Raw genomic sequence first — 17142 nt, forward strand, 5'->3', positions numbered from 1 at the left:
CAGATTCGAGCCTGCTCAGAATCCACATGTCAAAGCCAAGCAATTTTTGCAAAAAATATCAACCTTACAAGTGAGTGCTGTGTTTTTCATGCCCTCCCCTCCACTCCCCAATGAGTAGTTTGAACATTGTGCGTGTCTCTCTCCTTCTATCTCAGGTCCAATCTGCCACCATTACAATATTTTTTGGTTTTGGTAAATGTTTGGTAATGTTTTTTCATTTTTATATAATTTGTGGAAATTGTCAGACTATTGCAGAATAATATACAATGAGGAACAGATATGAATGTTAATAATAAAATAAACATGCCTTTTCTAACACCATATTTTAGTGTTTACTGATATTAATTAGGAATGGAAAGGTTTTGTTTCGGATAGAACTGTCAACATTCAGGCTTCTTCACAAAAACAGAGTGAGCCTAAAGGCTTTAGCCAAGAAGCAGACTCAGCCTGCACATTGACTTGGAGTTATTTTACTCTTTTTTGACCTGAAGAAGTATGTAAGTTGTGAATACTTCTTTTGATCTGAATTCACATGTATACTGTTCACTGTATACGTTCTGTATGTTATAAGTATGGACATTTTAGGCTTTCAATTTTTTAGTCCACATCAAACCACACTACTGTTCTTACTAAAAAATAAGTCATTAAAAAAGCATTTATTTTCCATAAGAAAAACTTGCAAAACATATACCCACACCAATACAAATCTATCAGTAATCACTTACTAAAATCCCGAATGACAATGTGTATGTGGGATTTAAGAAACAACACTTTTAGTTGTTTGTGCATAATCAGGGTAATAATCAGTACTTAACAATTTAAGATTAAACATATTGGGGTATTTTGAAACATTCAATTCCTTAAGGGATTGTGTCAAGAAAAAAAGGTTGAAAACTCCTGACCTAGAGATATCAAACATCACATACAGTGTCCTCCATAATGTTTAGGACAATGACGTATTTTTCTTTGATTTTTGCCTCTGTTACTCTACTGTTTAAAATTACAAATCAAACAATTCAGATGTGATTAAAGAACACATTTCCGATTATTTGTATATATATTTCAGTCATACTACACAAAACACAGATACCTACAGTATATTGACTACACATAATTTGAGAAAGTGCAGAAGCAAGTTTTTTGAGGTTCTCCTCTGCTGAAGGTTTCTACATAGTCTAAATTTGATGCCTTAGTTTGCTAATCTATATATATAATTCACTAAGTCCATGGCAAGCAAGACGCACGCAAGACAGCCATGCCCGCCAACTGACAGAGCCCCGCCCACCAACAATTCACTAAACAGATGACCATGGCGCGAGAGCGAAAGCATTTGCCAAGAATGTGATCATTAATCAAGAACGAAAGTCGGAGGTTCGAAGAAGATCACATACCGTCGTAGTTCCAACCATACACGATGCCGACTGCCGATCCGGTGGCGTTATTCCCATGACCCGCCGGGCAGCCAACCGGGTAACCAAAGTCTTTGGGTTCCGGGGGGAGTATGGTTGCAAAGCTGAAACTGAAAGGAATTGACGGAAGGGCACCACCAGATGTGGAGCCTGTGGCTCAATTTGACTCAACACGGGAAACCTTACCCAGCCCGAACGTGGCTCACAGGTGCATGTGAACTGTAGTGTATGGTTACAAAGCTGAAACTGAAAGGAATTGACGGAAAGGCACCACCAGGTGTTTTATACACAATTTACATAACATTTCCATTATTATTAAAGTTATTAAGCAGTTCGCATACGTTTGCAATCTGAGATTTTTCTTCTTTTTTTGCATATAACAAAGACATATGCTTTACATTTGCCAATCCAACAGATTGCACATCACAAACACTGCAATCTTTTTTTCGTGTCTGCCGTTTCTATAGGTGGGTGACAATGAGTTAAATTCCAATGGATGTTTTTCAAATGTTGACAAGCAATAAGCAAAAGGAATCACTGAAAACCACAGAAAACAAAGACAGCAAAAAAAAAGAAAAAACAGTACGAGGAAAGTTCGAAGAAAGATTTTTTTCTGTTTGGGGATCGTTGTGCAAACGTGTACAACTGAGCTGCGACCACAGATCTAACTGCTCTGTGGATGATTCGTTCAAGCATTTCAAGGTCACTTCGTTTTAATGAAAGCATCTGTTGAATGTACTTCGTAGTAACGTGACTTCTATAGACTCATGTCATATGGGGAAACTGTCGGGACCATAAAAATACTTTGTTGTAATAGTCTCTCACCTCGGTCTCTCTCCTCTCTCTGCAGCGCTGCAAAGCCCCGCCCGCTAAGCGTTCTGAAAAGACTTAGTGAGTCACTGTTGCCGGCAGTTCTCTCGCGGCCCGGCTGTCAGACGGCTGCGGACCGGTAATGGGCTGTGGACCGGGGGTTGGGGACCCCTGATCTAGAGGATATAAATGTCCTAACACGGGTTACGTAGGTGAACCTGCGGAAGGATCGTTACTGGTTGTGCCGACCCGTCGTTGGACGGTTATGACCCGAAACCTCTCGGGCCTGCTTCCCCGCCCTCTCTCCAGAGTTCCATCTTTGCATTCACTTACAGTCGCATCCTCAAACCCACCCCATTTGGACAACTGTGTCTTTCAGGAAGTGTTCACCCATCAATTAAATATATTTAAGACAACAGTGACATCAGGACATGGAAAAGAATACAGAGTTTTTTTTACTGCATTCCATTAAATCACTAGAATATGGAACTGTTGATTCATAATACTCCATACAAAAAACAAAATAAGTAAAAAACTACATGATAAGCACTCACAGGTTCCTGGATGATTACAGTTGGAAAAGTGTGGCCCTGTTTCTCTGATAATGACAAAGACAGAGAAAACTATAGGAACACAAACCATTTTCTTTTACAAAAACTAAAAGTCAGAACAATATACCACTTTTTATACCCCCAGCCTACCAGCACACCATTAAGCAGAATAGGAGGTCCAGCTACAAGCAACACTAACAATGCTTATAAAGCAGTAAGTGCTCACTAACACTGACAACTGCTTAATATGATAAACATTAATTATTGTGCTTACCATACTGTGTGCTGAATCAGAGAAGGTTCTGAAACTTTTTAGTGTGTCTCACTACACATTTCAGTCTTTCAGTATATTTGAAATAAGAAGGACCAAAGAGGAAGGCTTCCACATTTGTCAGAGGCTGCTTTGTTATAACATATGGTTTGATTCAGTTTTACTAGTTTGATTTTTAGTATTGATTTACAATTTCACAAGGAAGGTATGTTGCGATCTTTTCCCTGTAAACATCTTTATCCATCCATCCATTTTCTAACCCGCTGAATCCGAACACAGGGTCACGGGGTCTGCTGGAGCCAATCCCAGCCAACACAGGGCACAAGGCAGGAAACAATCCTGGGCAGGGTGCCAACCCACCGCAGGTAAACATCTTTATTAATTTTTTTATTTCTTAAATTGTTTTCATCCCTCAAATTTTCTAAAACTTTAAACAGTATTCATTCACAACCCCAGTTGCCCTGGTTAGGTTTGCTTGTGTTGTTTATTCTAAGCTTAAGTTTCTTTTTATGTATTCTTTGTGCAATTTAAAGTATACTTCATATGTCTGTCATGTTTATACAGTATACGTTCAATGTGTATTAATTCACCAGCCGTGCCCCGTGGCTTCGCCCGTGTATTAGTGAAATAGGACAGTGAGGAGGGCCCTGCCCAGCTCTCTACTCCTAACGTCACTCTTCCCCTTCCCTTCGGCCCACAGCCTCTGTCTCGGATATATTGCTCCTGCAAGCAAAGTGATTCTTAGCGCAATGAGAGATGTCACAAAATCAACTGGAATGTTCGAGCAAATTATAGAAAAAAAAAAGATCTAAATCTGTTAAGTAGTTCTCTTGTTCGCTAACTAAGCGGAGTTAAGGTTACAACCAGAGGCAGACGCGTGAGTGAGGAGGGCCCCACAGCCTGATGAGTCTCTCTCAGATTCACGCTAATAAATTGGTACCGCAAGTGAACTTGTGAGAAAGTCACAAAGTCAACGGAATGTTCAAGCAAATTATAGAAAAAAAACAGATCTAAATCAGTTAAGTAGTTCACTTGTGAAAAGCGGACAGACATACAAATGGGTCTAAAAAACTATAAAAAATTTTGCGCTTGGACCATGAAATTTTTAAAACCATTTCTTAGCGAGCACATATGGGCCAAGGGTAACGTACATTCCAAATTTCATGTCCCAACTCCTCATAGTTTTGGGAGATTTTGTGATGAGTGAGTCAGTGGTATTTGGCGTTTATATATTTTTTTATATATATAGATTAGTATGCAGTTTAGTTTCTATGTATTGTCACAAGTTCCCCTTTGTTTCTTGTGTTTTGTGGGTGGTTCCCCAAGAGACAGGGCCTCCTGTCTGTCTCCATGTTGAACCGCCCTCAGCCTATAAAGGCCCAGGAGACCCACAGGTGAAATAAGTTGCGTTGTCTGTTCTTGGTGTGGTGAGCTCTTTTGTGTTCTATGATTTATTGTTTTCTGGATTTCTGACCTCTACTTTGTTTTTTTTTTTTTTTGGATTCTGTATTGGGAGTTTCTTTGCTTTAGTGTTGCCTTTGGGCTTATCCATTTTGTGCTTTTTGTGCATGTATAATCAGTGTGCAGGTCCTAGTGAATATTGTGCTGAAGATCTCCCTGCATTATAACAATTGTAGCCAAACCAAGTTACTACATTCCTAATTATTTAGTTTGGTTTTTTTATTACAGCAAAAATGGACACCGATCTTTCATCCACTGACAATCAGCCTTCATCCAGCAAGCCTCCACCGCAGCTGGGTAGATCTCAGTTGAACGCTTTTAGTGGTTTTGCATCTGTAGCAAGGGCTGCCATGCAGGAGGAAAAGATGAAAGGAAGCTCCTCTACCTCAAATGACATGCAGTTTGAACCTTCAGACAACATCAATGTTCCAGATGATGGAGAAGTTCCTGAAGGTAAAGGTAAGTTCATCCTATTAGATGTGGAAAATGTGCACTTGCCTACTTACCTTATAGCCCTGCTTCCTCCTTCCTTGGTGTATCCCCTTCAATGACTACCCCATCTCTTCTGAGAAAATCTCTCATTGTGTAAGTGTGGAAAGTATTTTCATCCCTTTGACCTTTCTTAGGAAAATTAGTATTTGTAATGCAAAGTCTTTGCTGGCTTGGAATTTGTTAGCTTATGCCTGTTCAGGTTCCAATTCCTATCATTCTTTAAAGAGACAGTATCTCTTTAATGTGAGGCAATCCCAGGGTACAATAACATGCTGAATTTTGTTATTTAGAAATGTGCCCAGTAAGCATTTCAAGCAATATCTTTTCACCAAAAATGGCCTATGACAACAACAACAACAACATTTATTTATATAGCACATTTTCATACAAAAAGTAGCTCAAAGTGCTTTACATAATGGAGAGAAGAAAAATAAAAGACAAAATAAGAAATTAAAATAAGACAACATTAATTAACATAGAAAGGAGTAAGGTCCGATGGCCAGGGTGGACAGAAAAAACAAAAAAAAAACTCCAGAAGGCTGGAGAAAAAAAAAAAAATCTGTAGGGGTTCCAGGCCATGAGACCGCCCAGTCCCCTTTGGGCATTCTACCTAACATAAATGAAATAGTCCTCTTTGTAGTTTGGATTTTTCACGGAGTCACTTGATGCTGATGGTCATACAGACTTCTGGCTTTTAATCCATCCATCATTGTTGGAACATCATGGTGCTTTGGGTAGATGGTGGTGGCGCACGCCACCACCAACAGGACACCGGAAAAGGAAACAGAAGAGAGAGTAGGGGTTGGTACAGATTTTGAATGAATAGTTATTATAATGAATTGGATATACAGAGTATCAGGAATAAATTACAGTGAAGTTATGAGAAGGCCATGTTAAAATAATGTGTTTTCAGTAGTTTTTTAAAGTGCTCCACTGTATTAGCCTGGCGAATTCCTACTGGCAGGCTATTCCAGATTTTAGGTGCATAACAGCAGAAGGCCGCCTCACCACGTCTTTTAAGTTTTGCTCTTGGAATTCTAAGGAGACACTCAGTTGAGGATCTGAGGTTACGATTTGGAATATAAGGTGTCAGACATTCCAATATATAAGCCGGGGCGAGATTATTTAAAGCTTTATAAACCATAAGCAGAATTTTAAAGTCAATTCTGAATGACACAGGTAACCAGTGTAGTGACATCAAAACTGGAGAAATGTGCTCGGATTTTCTTTTCCTGGTAAGGATTCTAGCAGCTGCATTCTGCACTAGTTGCAAACGATTGATGTCTTTTTTGGGTAGTCCTGAGAGGAGTGCGTTACAGTAATCTAGCCGACTGAAAACAAACGCATGAACTAATTTCTCTGCATCTTTCGATGATATAAGAGGTCTAACTTTTGCTATGTTTCTTAGGTGAAAAAATGCTGTCCTAGTGATCTGATTAATATGCGATTTAAAATTCAGATTACAATCAACAGTTACCCCTAAGCTTTTTACCTCCGATTTGACTTTTAATCCTAATGCATCCAGTTTATTTCTAATAGCCTCATTGTATCCATTATTGCCAATCACTAAGATTTCGTTTTTTTTCTTTATTTAATTTGAGAAAGTTACTATTCATCCATTCTGAGATACAAGTTAGACATTGTGTTAGCGAATCAAGAGATTTGGGGTCATCAGGTGCTATTGATAAATACAGCTGTGTGTCATCAGCATAGCTGTGGTAGCTCACGTTGTGCCCTGAGATAATCTGACCTAATGGAAGCATGTAGATTGAGAAGAGCAGTGGACCCAGGATAGAGCCTTGTGGAACACCATATAGAATATCGTGTCTTTGAGTTATAATTACCACAACTAACAAAGAATTTTCTCCCTGCCAGGTAGGATTCAAACCAATTTAAGACACTGCCAGAGAGGCCCACCCATTGACTAAGGCGATTCTTAAGAATATTATGATCAATGGTGTCAAATGCGGCACTCAGATCTAAGAGGATGAGAACAGATAAATGGCCTCTGTCTGCATTTACCCGCAAGTCATTTACTACTTTAACGAGTGCAGTTTCTGTGCTGTGATTTGTTCTAAACCCTGACTGAAATTTATCAAGAATAGCATGTTTATTGAGGTGCTCATTTAACTGTATAATGACTGCCTTCTCTAGAATTTTACTTAAGAAAGGCAGGTTAGAGATGGGTCTATAATTTTCAAGAGCAGAGGGATCGAGATTATTTTTCTTAAGTAGGGGTTTAACTACCGCAGTCTTAAGACAGTCTGGGAAGACCCCCGTATCTAATGACGAATTTACTATGTCAAGAACATTATCACTAAGCACGCCCGATACTTCTTTGAAAAAATTTGTTGGTATTGGGTCAAGGGCACAGGTGGAGGGTTTCATTTGAGAAATTATTTTATGTAAATCAGGTAAATCTATCCTAGTGAAAGACTTTAATTTGTTTATTATGGGGTACTGGGGTTTAGGAGGATCCTTAGTGTTGGAGAGATATACTATGTTATTTCTAATATCATTAATTTTTTGATTGAAAAATACAGCGATAGCCTCACAGGTTTTACTGGAAGTACTTAGGAGGCATTCCTTTGAGTTACCTGGGTTTAACAGATGATCAATTGTCGAAAATAAGACTCTGGGATTACTAGCATTGTTATTTATAATCTTAGAGAAATAGCAGCGCCTCTCAAGGCGGGCTGTGTTATTGTATTCTGTTATTTTAACTTTTAATATTTCATAGTCAATAGTTAGTTTAGTTTTTCCTCCATTTACGCTCAGCTCTACGGCATGTTCTCTTTAAATCAGACACTCTTTGGGTCTTCCATGGTATAACAATGCTAGAAGATTTTTTAACTGTCTTTTCAGGTGCAACTAAGTCAACAGCAGCCCTCACTTTAGTATTAAATCTTTCCACCTTACTATTTACATTCTCCTCGCTATTATAGTTGGCACTATAAACGGACTGATTGGTTAGAATGTTTGAAAGTTTTAAAGCTGCTGAGGAGTCAAAGAAGCGTTTTTTAACAATATGCTTCTCATGAGTGTTTTCTGTCATTATTTCTATATTAAAGAGTAGAAGAAAATGGTCTGATAGACCAATATCAATGACCTGCTTTATATCAGCTTTTAGTCCTTTAGTAATTACTAAGTCTAACGTATGACCTGCTTTATGTGTAGGCTGATTAACGAGCTGTCTCAAATCAAAAGAGTCCAGGAGGTTCATAAATTCTTTTACTTTCTGGTCACATTGATTATCTATATGAAAATTAAAGTCGCCGACTATTAAGAGTGTGTCATAGTTCGTAATTAAGATTGACATCAAGTCAGAGAATTCCTCAAAGAAAGACGCGTTGAATTTTGGAGGTCTATACACGGATAATACTAGAACGTGAGAATCTCCCTGAATAATAATGGCGAGATACTCAAAAGACTTGAATTTACCAAAACTGATATTTTTACATTTTAACTTGCTTGAGTAAATGTTTGCTAGCCTTCCACCTCTCTTTCCTTGGCGATCAGCACAAGTAAAACTGTAATCCGGAGGCGCAGATTCGATTAAAACAGCTACGCCATCTGAGCTAAGCCACGTTTCACTTAGTGCAATAAAATCTATTTTTTTTATCACTAATAAGATCGTTGATAAAAAAACGTCTTGTTAGTTAAAGCTCTAACATTTAATAGAGCCATATTCAATGTTTCGGAGGAGCAGAGATGAATACTATGTGCGTTATTGATATATGGAACAGGAATTAAGTTATTTTTATTAGCGCCGCTCTGCGTGTATTTTTTGTTCAATCTATGATATGTTTTTATAGTTTTAATACATTGTTCATCTAAAGTAGTAACTTTAATTAAATTATTGGTGTTTATGCCGTATTGCCTAGATTTTCTATGTGCATTAAGATTGGTTATTACAGTATTTATGTTGTGCACTTTTATGGAAGATTTTATTAAACAATTATCATGACCAAGCACAGGAGTGGCATTTCGGAAGGGGTTAAAAGCAGAGATAGATAGTCAAGATAAACGAATTACCTTGGATATGTTTTCGGAGAGGACCCGGGCGCCGAAGCTATTCGGATGCAGGCCATCTCGCTTGAAAAACGCGGTCTTTCCCAAAAGAGGTCCCAGTTGTTGATGAAACCGATGTCTTGATTCATGCAGAAGCCCTGCAGCCAGTTGTTTAAACCAAGCAGACGACTGTAGTACTCGTTTGATCGTCTGACGAGAGGGAGTGGACCCGAGATGAAGATCTTTGCCGATGGGGTCCTCTCCTTTGTGTCTTTAATTAATGCAGTGAAGTCTGCCTTGAGGATCTCGGACTGTCATGCCTTATGTCGTTTACGCAGCATGTAAAACAATTGCTCCAACTGCCCTATTCTTGTAGATCGCCGCCGCACGTCTCGTCACATCTCGGACACGAGCACCGGGAAAACAAGAAACAAAAGATTTTCTATTAGGGCAAGTGATATTGAGGTTCCTAACAATAGAATCACCTACCACTATTACATCACTAGGAGCTGAAGGCGAACTGGGGATGCTTAGAGGGTCAAACCGGTTCTGCGTTATGATGCTTGCCTGTGCCAATGGAGGTGTTCTGGCCTTGAACCCCCACCTGCATTGCTGAAATACACCGAGGTCATCATCGGTGTTGCTCCTACGAGGCGCGGGGGTGAAGGTGACTTGAGCGGCACAACGCGGGGTTGATATTACGCTGATAACAGATGGCGAGGACGGTTTATCCAACAGCCGAGCCTTCAGATCTCTGAGGTATCTTCGTCTGGACAGAAGTTTCTGAATCTGTTCATCGAGTGCCTGGAGTTCCTCGACTACAATTTCAACGCGATTCACCTCACTATCGGCCATTGTCCGCTTCTGTTTCTGCTTCCGCTTCCGCTTCGTGCCCTAGGAAGAATGAGAGAGAGATAGGTTAGAGCTATCTGAGGGACAGTCACTAAGACCCACTAATATATGGCTTAATGGATGTTTCACTAACAAGCATTAATAAAAAGGCTGTATAAGACTGAGAACTGAAAAGTGACAAAGAAACTCGGGGTGAAGTGAATGTGGAGGTAAAAAATGGCAGAAATATAAAAAGAGTCTTGCTTGAAACGTTCAGTCAAGTTTGAGGTTGTTCAATGTAAGAAAAAAATACAACAGAGAACAAAAATTTCAGTGCAAGATTTGTTATTCAGTAAAATTAGAGAACTGGTCAAGGGGCTAAATACTTTTGCAGGGAACTATACATTTGTAAATGTTATCAGTTTTGCAACCAAAGTAAGTTTGAATCCATTCTCTAATACTACTGTAATTCATGTGCTGATTCTGGATGACTATGCTAATTTAATGGTGATCTTTACTTTTGTTTTTCAGAGCAAGAAATTAACTTTGCGGAACAGGAAGTAAAGGCCAAAGCTGGAAATATGGATGCCCAGCTCACAGTAAGTTTTACCCCAAATATATGAAGAAAGGAAGAAAATTAAATGATGTAGAAATAATGTATACAGTGTAAGGCCAGGTGGATTGGAGGTGGATTCCAATTGTTCTATCATGGTGTGGATGGCAGGAGAAATCAGGTAGGAGTTATTCTGAAGGAACAGTGATGTCAAGACCTGTTTTGGAGGTGAAAAGAGTGTCAGGCAAAGTAATGATTATGAAGCTGGAAATTTGGTGGGATGATGAATGTTGTTAGTGCATATGCACCGCAAGTTGGGTGTGCACTGGGTAAGAAAGAAGATTTTTGGAGTGAGTTGGATGAAGTGATGAACAGTGTACCCAAGGGACAGAAAGTGGTGATTGGAGCGGATTTCAATGGGCATGTTGGTGAAGGGAACAGTGGAGGCGAGGAGGTGATGGGTAGGTATGGTGTCAAGGAGGCAATGAAGAAGGTCAGAGGATAGTAGATTTTGCCAAAAGGATGGACATGGCTGTGGTGAATATGTATTTTAAGAAGGGGGAGGAACATAGGGTTACGTACAAGAGTGGAGGAAGATGCACACAGGTAGATTACATGCTATGCAGAAGAGTTGATCTGAAGGAGATTGAAGACTGCAAAGTGGTGGCAGGGGAAAGTGTAGTTAAGCAGCATAGGATGGTGGTCTATAGGATGACGTTGGAGGTCAAGAAGAGGAAGAGAGTGAGGGCAGAGCCAAGGATCAAATGGTGGAAGTTGAAAAAGGAAGACTGCAAGGTTGAGTTTAGGGAGGAGGTGAGACAGGCACTGGGTGGCAGTGAAGAGTTACCAGACAGCTGGGAAACTACAGCAGATATAGTAAGGGTGACAACAAGAAGGGTGCTTGGCGTGACATCTGGAAAGAGGAAGGAGGAAAAGGAAACCTGGTAGTGGAATGAGGAAATACAGAAGAGTATACAGAAGAAGAGGATGGCAAAGAAGAAGTGGTATAATCAGAGAGATGCAGAAAGTAGACAAGAGTACAAGGAGATAAGGCGCAAGGTGAAGAGAGAGGTGGTGAAGGCTAAAGAAAAGGCATATGATGAGTTGTATGAGAGGTTGGACACTAAGGAGGGAGAAAAGGACCTGTACCAATTGGCTAGACAGAGGGACTGAGCTGGGAAAGATGTGTAGCAGGTTAGGATGATAAAGGACAAAGGTGGAAATGTACTCACAAGCGAGGAGAGTGTGTTGAGCAGATGGAAAGAGTACTTTGAGAGGCTGATGAATGAAGAGAACGAGAGAGAGAAGAGGTTGGATGATGTGGAGATAGTGAATCAGGAAGTGCAACGGATTAGCAAGGAGGAAGTAAGGACAGATATGAAGAGGATGAAAAATGGAAAGGCCGTTGGTCCAGATGACATACCTATGGAATCATGGAGGTGTTTAGGAGAGATGTTAGTGGAGTTATTAACCAGATTGTTTAATGGAATCTTGGAAAGTGAGAGGAAAAGGAGTTGCATTGCGTCTTTGTGGACCTGGAGAAAGCATATGACAGGGTGCCTCAAGAGGAGCTGTGGTATTGTATGAGGAAGTCGGGAGTGGCAGAGAAGTATGTAAGAGTTGTACAGGATATGTATGAGGGAAGTGTGACAGTGGTGAGGTCTGCGTAGGAGTGACGGATGCATTCAATTTGTTGGTGGGATTACATCAGGGATCGGCTCTGAGCCATTTCTTATTTGCAATGGTGATGGACAGGTTGACAGATGAGATTAGACAGGAGTCCCCGTGGACTATGATGCTTGCTGATGACATTGTGATCTGTAGTGATAGTAGGGAGCAGGTTGAGGAGACTCTGGAGAGGTGGAGATATGCTCTAGAGAGGAGAGGAATGAAGGTCAGTAGGAACAAGACAGAATACATGTGTGTAAATGAGAGGGAGGTCAGTGGAATGGTGAGGATGCAGGGAGTAGAGTTGGTGAAGGTGGATGAGTTTAAATACTTGAGTTCAACAGTACAGAGTAATGGGGATTGTGGAAGAGAGATGAATAAGAGAGTGCAGGCTGGGTGGAATGGGTGGAGAAGAGTGTCAGGAGTGATTTGTGACAGATGGGTATCAGCAAGAGTGAAAGGGAAGGTCTACAGGACGGTAGTAAGACTACCTATGTTATATGGGTTGGAGACAGTGGCACTGACCAGAAAGCAGGAGACAGAGCTGGAGGTAGCAGAGTTAAAGATGCTAAGATTTGCACTGGGTGTGACAAGGATGGACAGGATTAGAAATGAGTACATTAGAGGGTCAGCTCAAGTTGGGCGGTTGGGAGACAAAGTCAGAGAGGCGAGATTACGTTGGTTTGGGCATGTGGAGAGGAGAGATGCTGGGTATATTGGGAGAAGGATGCTAAAGATAGAGCTGCCAGGGAAGAGGAAAAGAGGAAGGCCTAAGCGAAGGTTTATGGATGTGGTGAGAGAGGACATGAAGGTGATGGGTGTACAGAAAGATATGGAAGATGATGATCCGTTGTGGCAACCCCTAACTGGAGCACCTGAAACAAGAAGAAGACAGTATAGCTAGTAAAAGGATATTGTGGCTTATAGTCCACATCACACACACAGACTTCCGAGAGTGGCATTTTACCAGAAATGTAACCGACAAAAAGAGGAAAAGAAAAGGAGGTGTAAGGGGAGGGAAAGAGAGAGATTGAGAAGTGCGAATTTAAAGCTGCCAAGGAGGGATGGACGGGCTTTTGTGCACTGAGGGAGAAGAAATAGGGATTTAATGAAAAGTGCCTTTTAAATATGGATGTAAGTTGTTAAAAAGGGATATGGTCCTAAATTTGGGGAAAGTATATATTGAGTTAAGAAAAGGATTCAGAATTTAACATGATTTGGGGAAAAATATCATTTTGGTGTACAATGAAATGAGCTCTAATATTATTAAATGTGTGTTTTTATTTTTGTGTTTGGAAAGTAAAAAGGAGTAGTGGCGACATGTTGCCTGAGAAGCTTAAAAATGAGAGTGTTTGTGATTACAGTACCCTGCTCTATCATGCACAGGGCAAAACATGAATAAAATTAACGCTATAACCTGACTTTATGTTTGTAGTGAAAGAAGCTGAAAGTAATTGTGGTCCTTGTAGATACCTCATACCCCATGTGAGTGGTCTGGATCAGTGGCATATGAATATTTGTTATGAATAAAAAGTCAAATATGAAACAGTATTAATGAGGTGGTGTTGTTGCTAAGTTTCAATGAATGACTTATAATTTGCTAGCAAGGAAATGTTTGATTATTGCAATTTACAGTAATCCCTCGCTATATCGCGCTTCGCCTTTCGCGGCTTCACTCCATCGCGGATTTTATATGTAAGCATATTTAAATATATATTGCGGATTTTCGCTGCTTCGCGGGTTTCTGCGGACAATGGGTCTTTTAATTTCTGGTATATGCTTCCTCAGTTGGTTTGCCCAGTTGATTTCATACAAGGGACGCTATTGGCAGATGGCTGAGAAGCTACCCGGCTTACTTTTCTCTTTCTCTTGCGCGGACTTTCTCTGATCCTGACTGTAGGGGGATTGAGCAGGGGGGCTGTTCGCACACCTAGACGATACGGACACTCGTCTAAAAATGCTGAAAGATTATCTTCACGTTTCTATCTTTTGTGCAGCTGCTTCCTGAAACGACATGCCCGGTGCTTCGCATACTTAAAAGCTCGAAGGGCACGTATTGATTTTTGCTTGAAAAACAAACTCTGTCTCTCTCTCTCTTCCTGCTCCTGACGGAGGGGGTGTGAGCTTCCGCCTTCAACAGCTTTGTGCCGCGGTGCTTCGCATACTTAAAAGCAAACAGCCCTATTGATTTGTTTGCTTTTTTTCTCTCTATCTCTCTGACATCTGCTCCTGACTTGAAGAGGAAGATATGTTTGCATTCTTTTAATTGTGAGACGGAACTGTGATCTCTGTCTTGTCATGGAGCACAGTTTAAACTTTTGAAAAAGAGACAAATGTTTGTTTGCAGTGTTTGAATAACGTTCCTGTCTCTCTACAACCTCCTGTGTTTCTGCGCAAATCTGTGACCCAAGCATGACAATATAAAAATAACCATATAAACATATGGTTTCTACTTCGTGGATTTTCTTATTTCGCGGGTGGCTCTGGAACGCAACCCCCGCGATGGAGGAGGGATTACTGTATTTCATTTCTTGCTTGTATTTTTACAGATGGGAAAGAATTATTTAAAGCTAGCGGAAGAACAAGATGAAGAGCTGAACAACTGTAATGCTGTGAGCTGGCTGTTGTTGGCGGCAAAGCAAGGACGAAGAGAGGCAGTAAAATTGCTTAGAAAGTGTTTGACCGAGAGGAAAGGTATTTTTTGCTTTCCACAGAAGTAATAAAGAGAGTAAATGTCTCGTTCAACTAGTATTTTTACTGCTGAGAAAATATCACTGTTTAGTTTTTGTCAGATTCATTTTCCTTAGTAGCAGTATTTACAATTTGAAAAGAAAATTCTGCTGTGCAATGGCATGGTGTACCTCAGGGCATGCAGAGTCTCCTGTTTCAAAGCAGACTATGTACAGTCTATGGACCTAAAACCTGTAAAGGCCTACAGTGCTATGAAATTAAGACCACCAAAACATAAAAGTCATTTTTTCCAGTCATACCAAGTAGATAATTAAAAAAAATTGTAACAGTATTAGGACATTACTACACAATGACAAAATGACAAAAAGTATATTTATGGTAAAGTATTTATCAAAATCAATCTTTTTTGACATTTAACAATCATCAGATTATTTTTACCTAGCTTAACCACTAAATATCGTATACAAATTCAGTATAGTCATTTGGAGGTAGTTAGTTTCACATTTCACTTGATTATTTACAACAGAAATCTGAGCTTCATGCATGAATTAGGTTCAGTGCTGGGATATGTACTGTGGAAAGGTCTTTCCATGTACTGTGCTGCCTCAAAGCCAAAATGGTAACAAGAACTGAAATCAATTACAACACAAATAATAATAATAAGGTTATACTTAGCCTGACTGCGGATTCTTTAGTGAGGCTACTTCAGGAGACCCAGCTGAGGAGTGGTCTATGCTCCAGCTGTCCCCAAAGATGTTGTAAGAGTGTGCAGATATTTTGAGTGTGGAAGGTTAAGGAGAGCAGCAATTCCTAAGCCCCCAGGTTAAGCAGATATTAATCTTCCCTGATGCCTCCATTATGTATTTCTTTTTGCTATTCATCTTAACTATGTTTCTTTTTTTATATCATTAACTATAGGGATTACTTCAGAGAATGAAGAGGAGGTGAAGAAACTATGTTCAGAGTCAGAATTTGAACGTACTGTGAGGAAAGCAGCACTAGTTATGTATTGGCGATTAAACCCCAAGAAAAAGAAAAAAGTTGCCGTGTCTGAGCTGCTTGAAAATGTAGGACAAGTCAGTGCAGACGGTATGTGTGTGTTATGGTAGTTTGAGCAATTGTACTTTTTTATTTTTGGTATGGCATAATGCTAAGATTTCACTCATCATATGAACAGGTCAAGTATGGAAATTATGTTAATTCTTTGAATACTTTTTATAAATAGTATGTTATCTGGTCAGTACAAATTGCTTCAGCCAAATGGATATATTTGAGCGATTCTTTCGATTCTTCCTTTTATGATGATGTGCATAATGTGTGTGCTGGTAATTCCATCACTAAAGACCTGCCCGACTTGGGTGACCCTACCAGGAGCTCCTTCTCCTGCCAGCAAAGCTCTTTAAATCCTTTAAGCTGGCAGGCCTTGTCACCACTAGAAAGTGATGGTACTTTTGAGATGGTGGTTGTTATTTTGTTGATTTATTTACTTCTTCTTATGATGATCATTATTATTATGGTGGCTGTTGCTTTATTAAAAGTGAATCCCAACAAATTTCAAGCAAAGTCTTTACAATGATCTTGTTGTTATTTCTAGTAGCATGAAAATCACGAAACTCCAAAGTAGGAATGTTAAATTCTAAGAAATTTGGTAAACGTTTGTATAAAGAATCAAAAACATGTAAATGTTTACACAGAATTCTGAACTTTTTTGATTACAGCAGCTCAAAATGTGAAATTTTCATTTTTGGTGTCTTTTTTGAACATTATACCGATCACTGGAAAACTCCACTATTTATTTCATGTTTTATGCTAATGTTGCTGGTTGATACTTAAATATTGGGAGCTGGGGTTTTAGATGTACAGCATTTGTTGTTCTATTTGTTATCAGGATGCCTAATAACCGTTTCCCATTTACCTTGTCAGCTGGAGTTCACTTTGTTATTTCTAATACTTGATTTGGCTGTGCAGTTTTGACGTATAGTATTGATAATGCAATTTGATGAGGAAGCTATGCTTAAATCCTGTTTTCTCTATAGTTTACCTTGTATTTGAGGGGAAGGAGGTGATCTCTTAAGGCTATGTCACATTAGACAACTTTTCCAGTGAATTTCAGTTATAGCCTTCCTTAAAATAATCCTAGCCAATCTGAGGCAGTTGGTGGTGCATTCCTGTGAAGCTGATTGTCTAACTTGACATAGCCAATGACTGAATCTAACTAGTCTGAAGCTGGCTAGTGGCTAAAAGGACAGCTTGTTTGTGTGCGATTGTTAAGAACCAATGAGCATTTAGTTGGAAGTACACTGCATAGAATGTAGCGGCGAGGAATTCTAGAACATGCATGTTTTGAACCTCATAATTAAAATAGAAACTTGCCAGTCTGATGTCTCATGTTTT

General features: G+C 39.7%; 2 protein-coding genes across 2 annotated transcripts in view; one reads left to right on the forward strand and one right to left on the reverse strand.

Annotated features, from left to right (window-relative positions):
- LOC114651841 (janus kinase and microtubule-interacting protein 1-like) overlaps positions 1 to 17142 on the reverse strand; it is a 558596-nt gene that overhangs the window by 450367 nt on the left and 91087 nt on the right. The gene's annotated exons all lie outside the window — the stretch shown is intronic.
- LOC114651843 (wolframin-like) overlaps positions 1 to 17142 on the forward strand; it is a 41258-nt gene that overhangs the window by 9888 nt on the left and 14228 nt on the right. Inside the window, exons 2-5 of the mRNA XM_028801859.2 lie at positions 4731 to 4961; positions 10368 to 10435; positions 14607 to 14751; positions 15667 to 15837. Coding sequence (XP_028657692.1) covers positions 4736 to 4961; positions 10368 to 10435; positions 14607 to 14751; positions 15667 to 15837 — 610 coding nt within the window. The 5' untranslated portion in view covers positions 4731 to 4735. The remainder of the gene's footprint in view (positions 1 to 4730; positions 4962 to 10367; positions 10436 to 14606; positions 14752 to 15666; positions 15838 to 17142) is intronic.

This window comes from Erpetoichthys calabaricus, chromosome 5, assembly GCF_900747795.2.
Source record: "Erpetoichthys calabaricus chromosome 5, fErpCal1.3, whole genome shotgun sequence".
Classification (NCBI taxonomy): domain Eukaryota; kingdom Metazoa; phylum Chordata; class Cladistia; order Polypteriformes; family Polypteridae; genus Erpetoichthys; species Erpetoichthys calabaricus.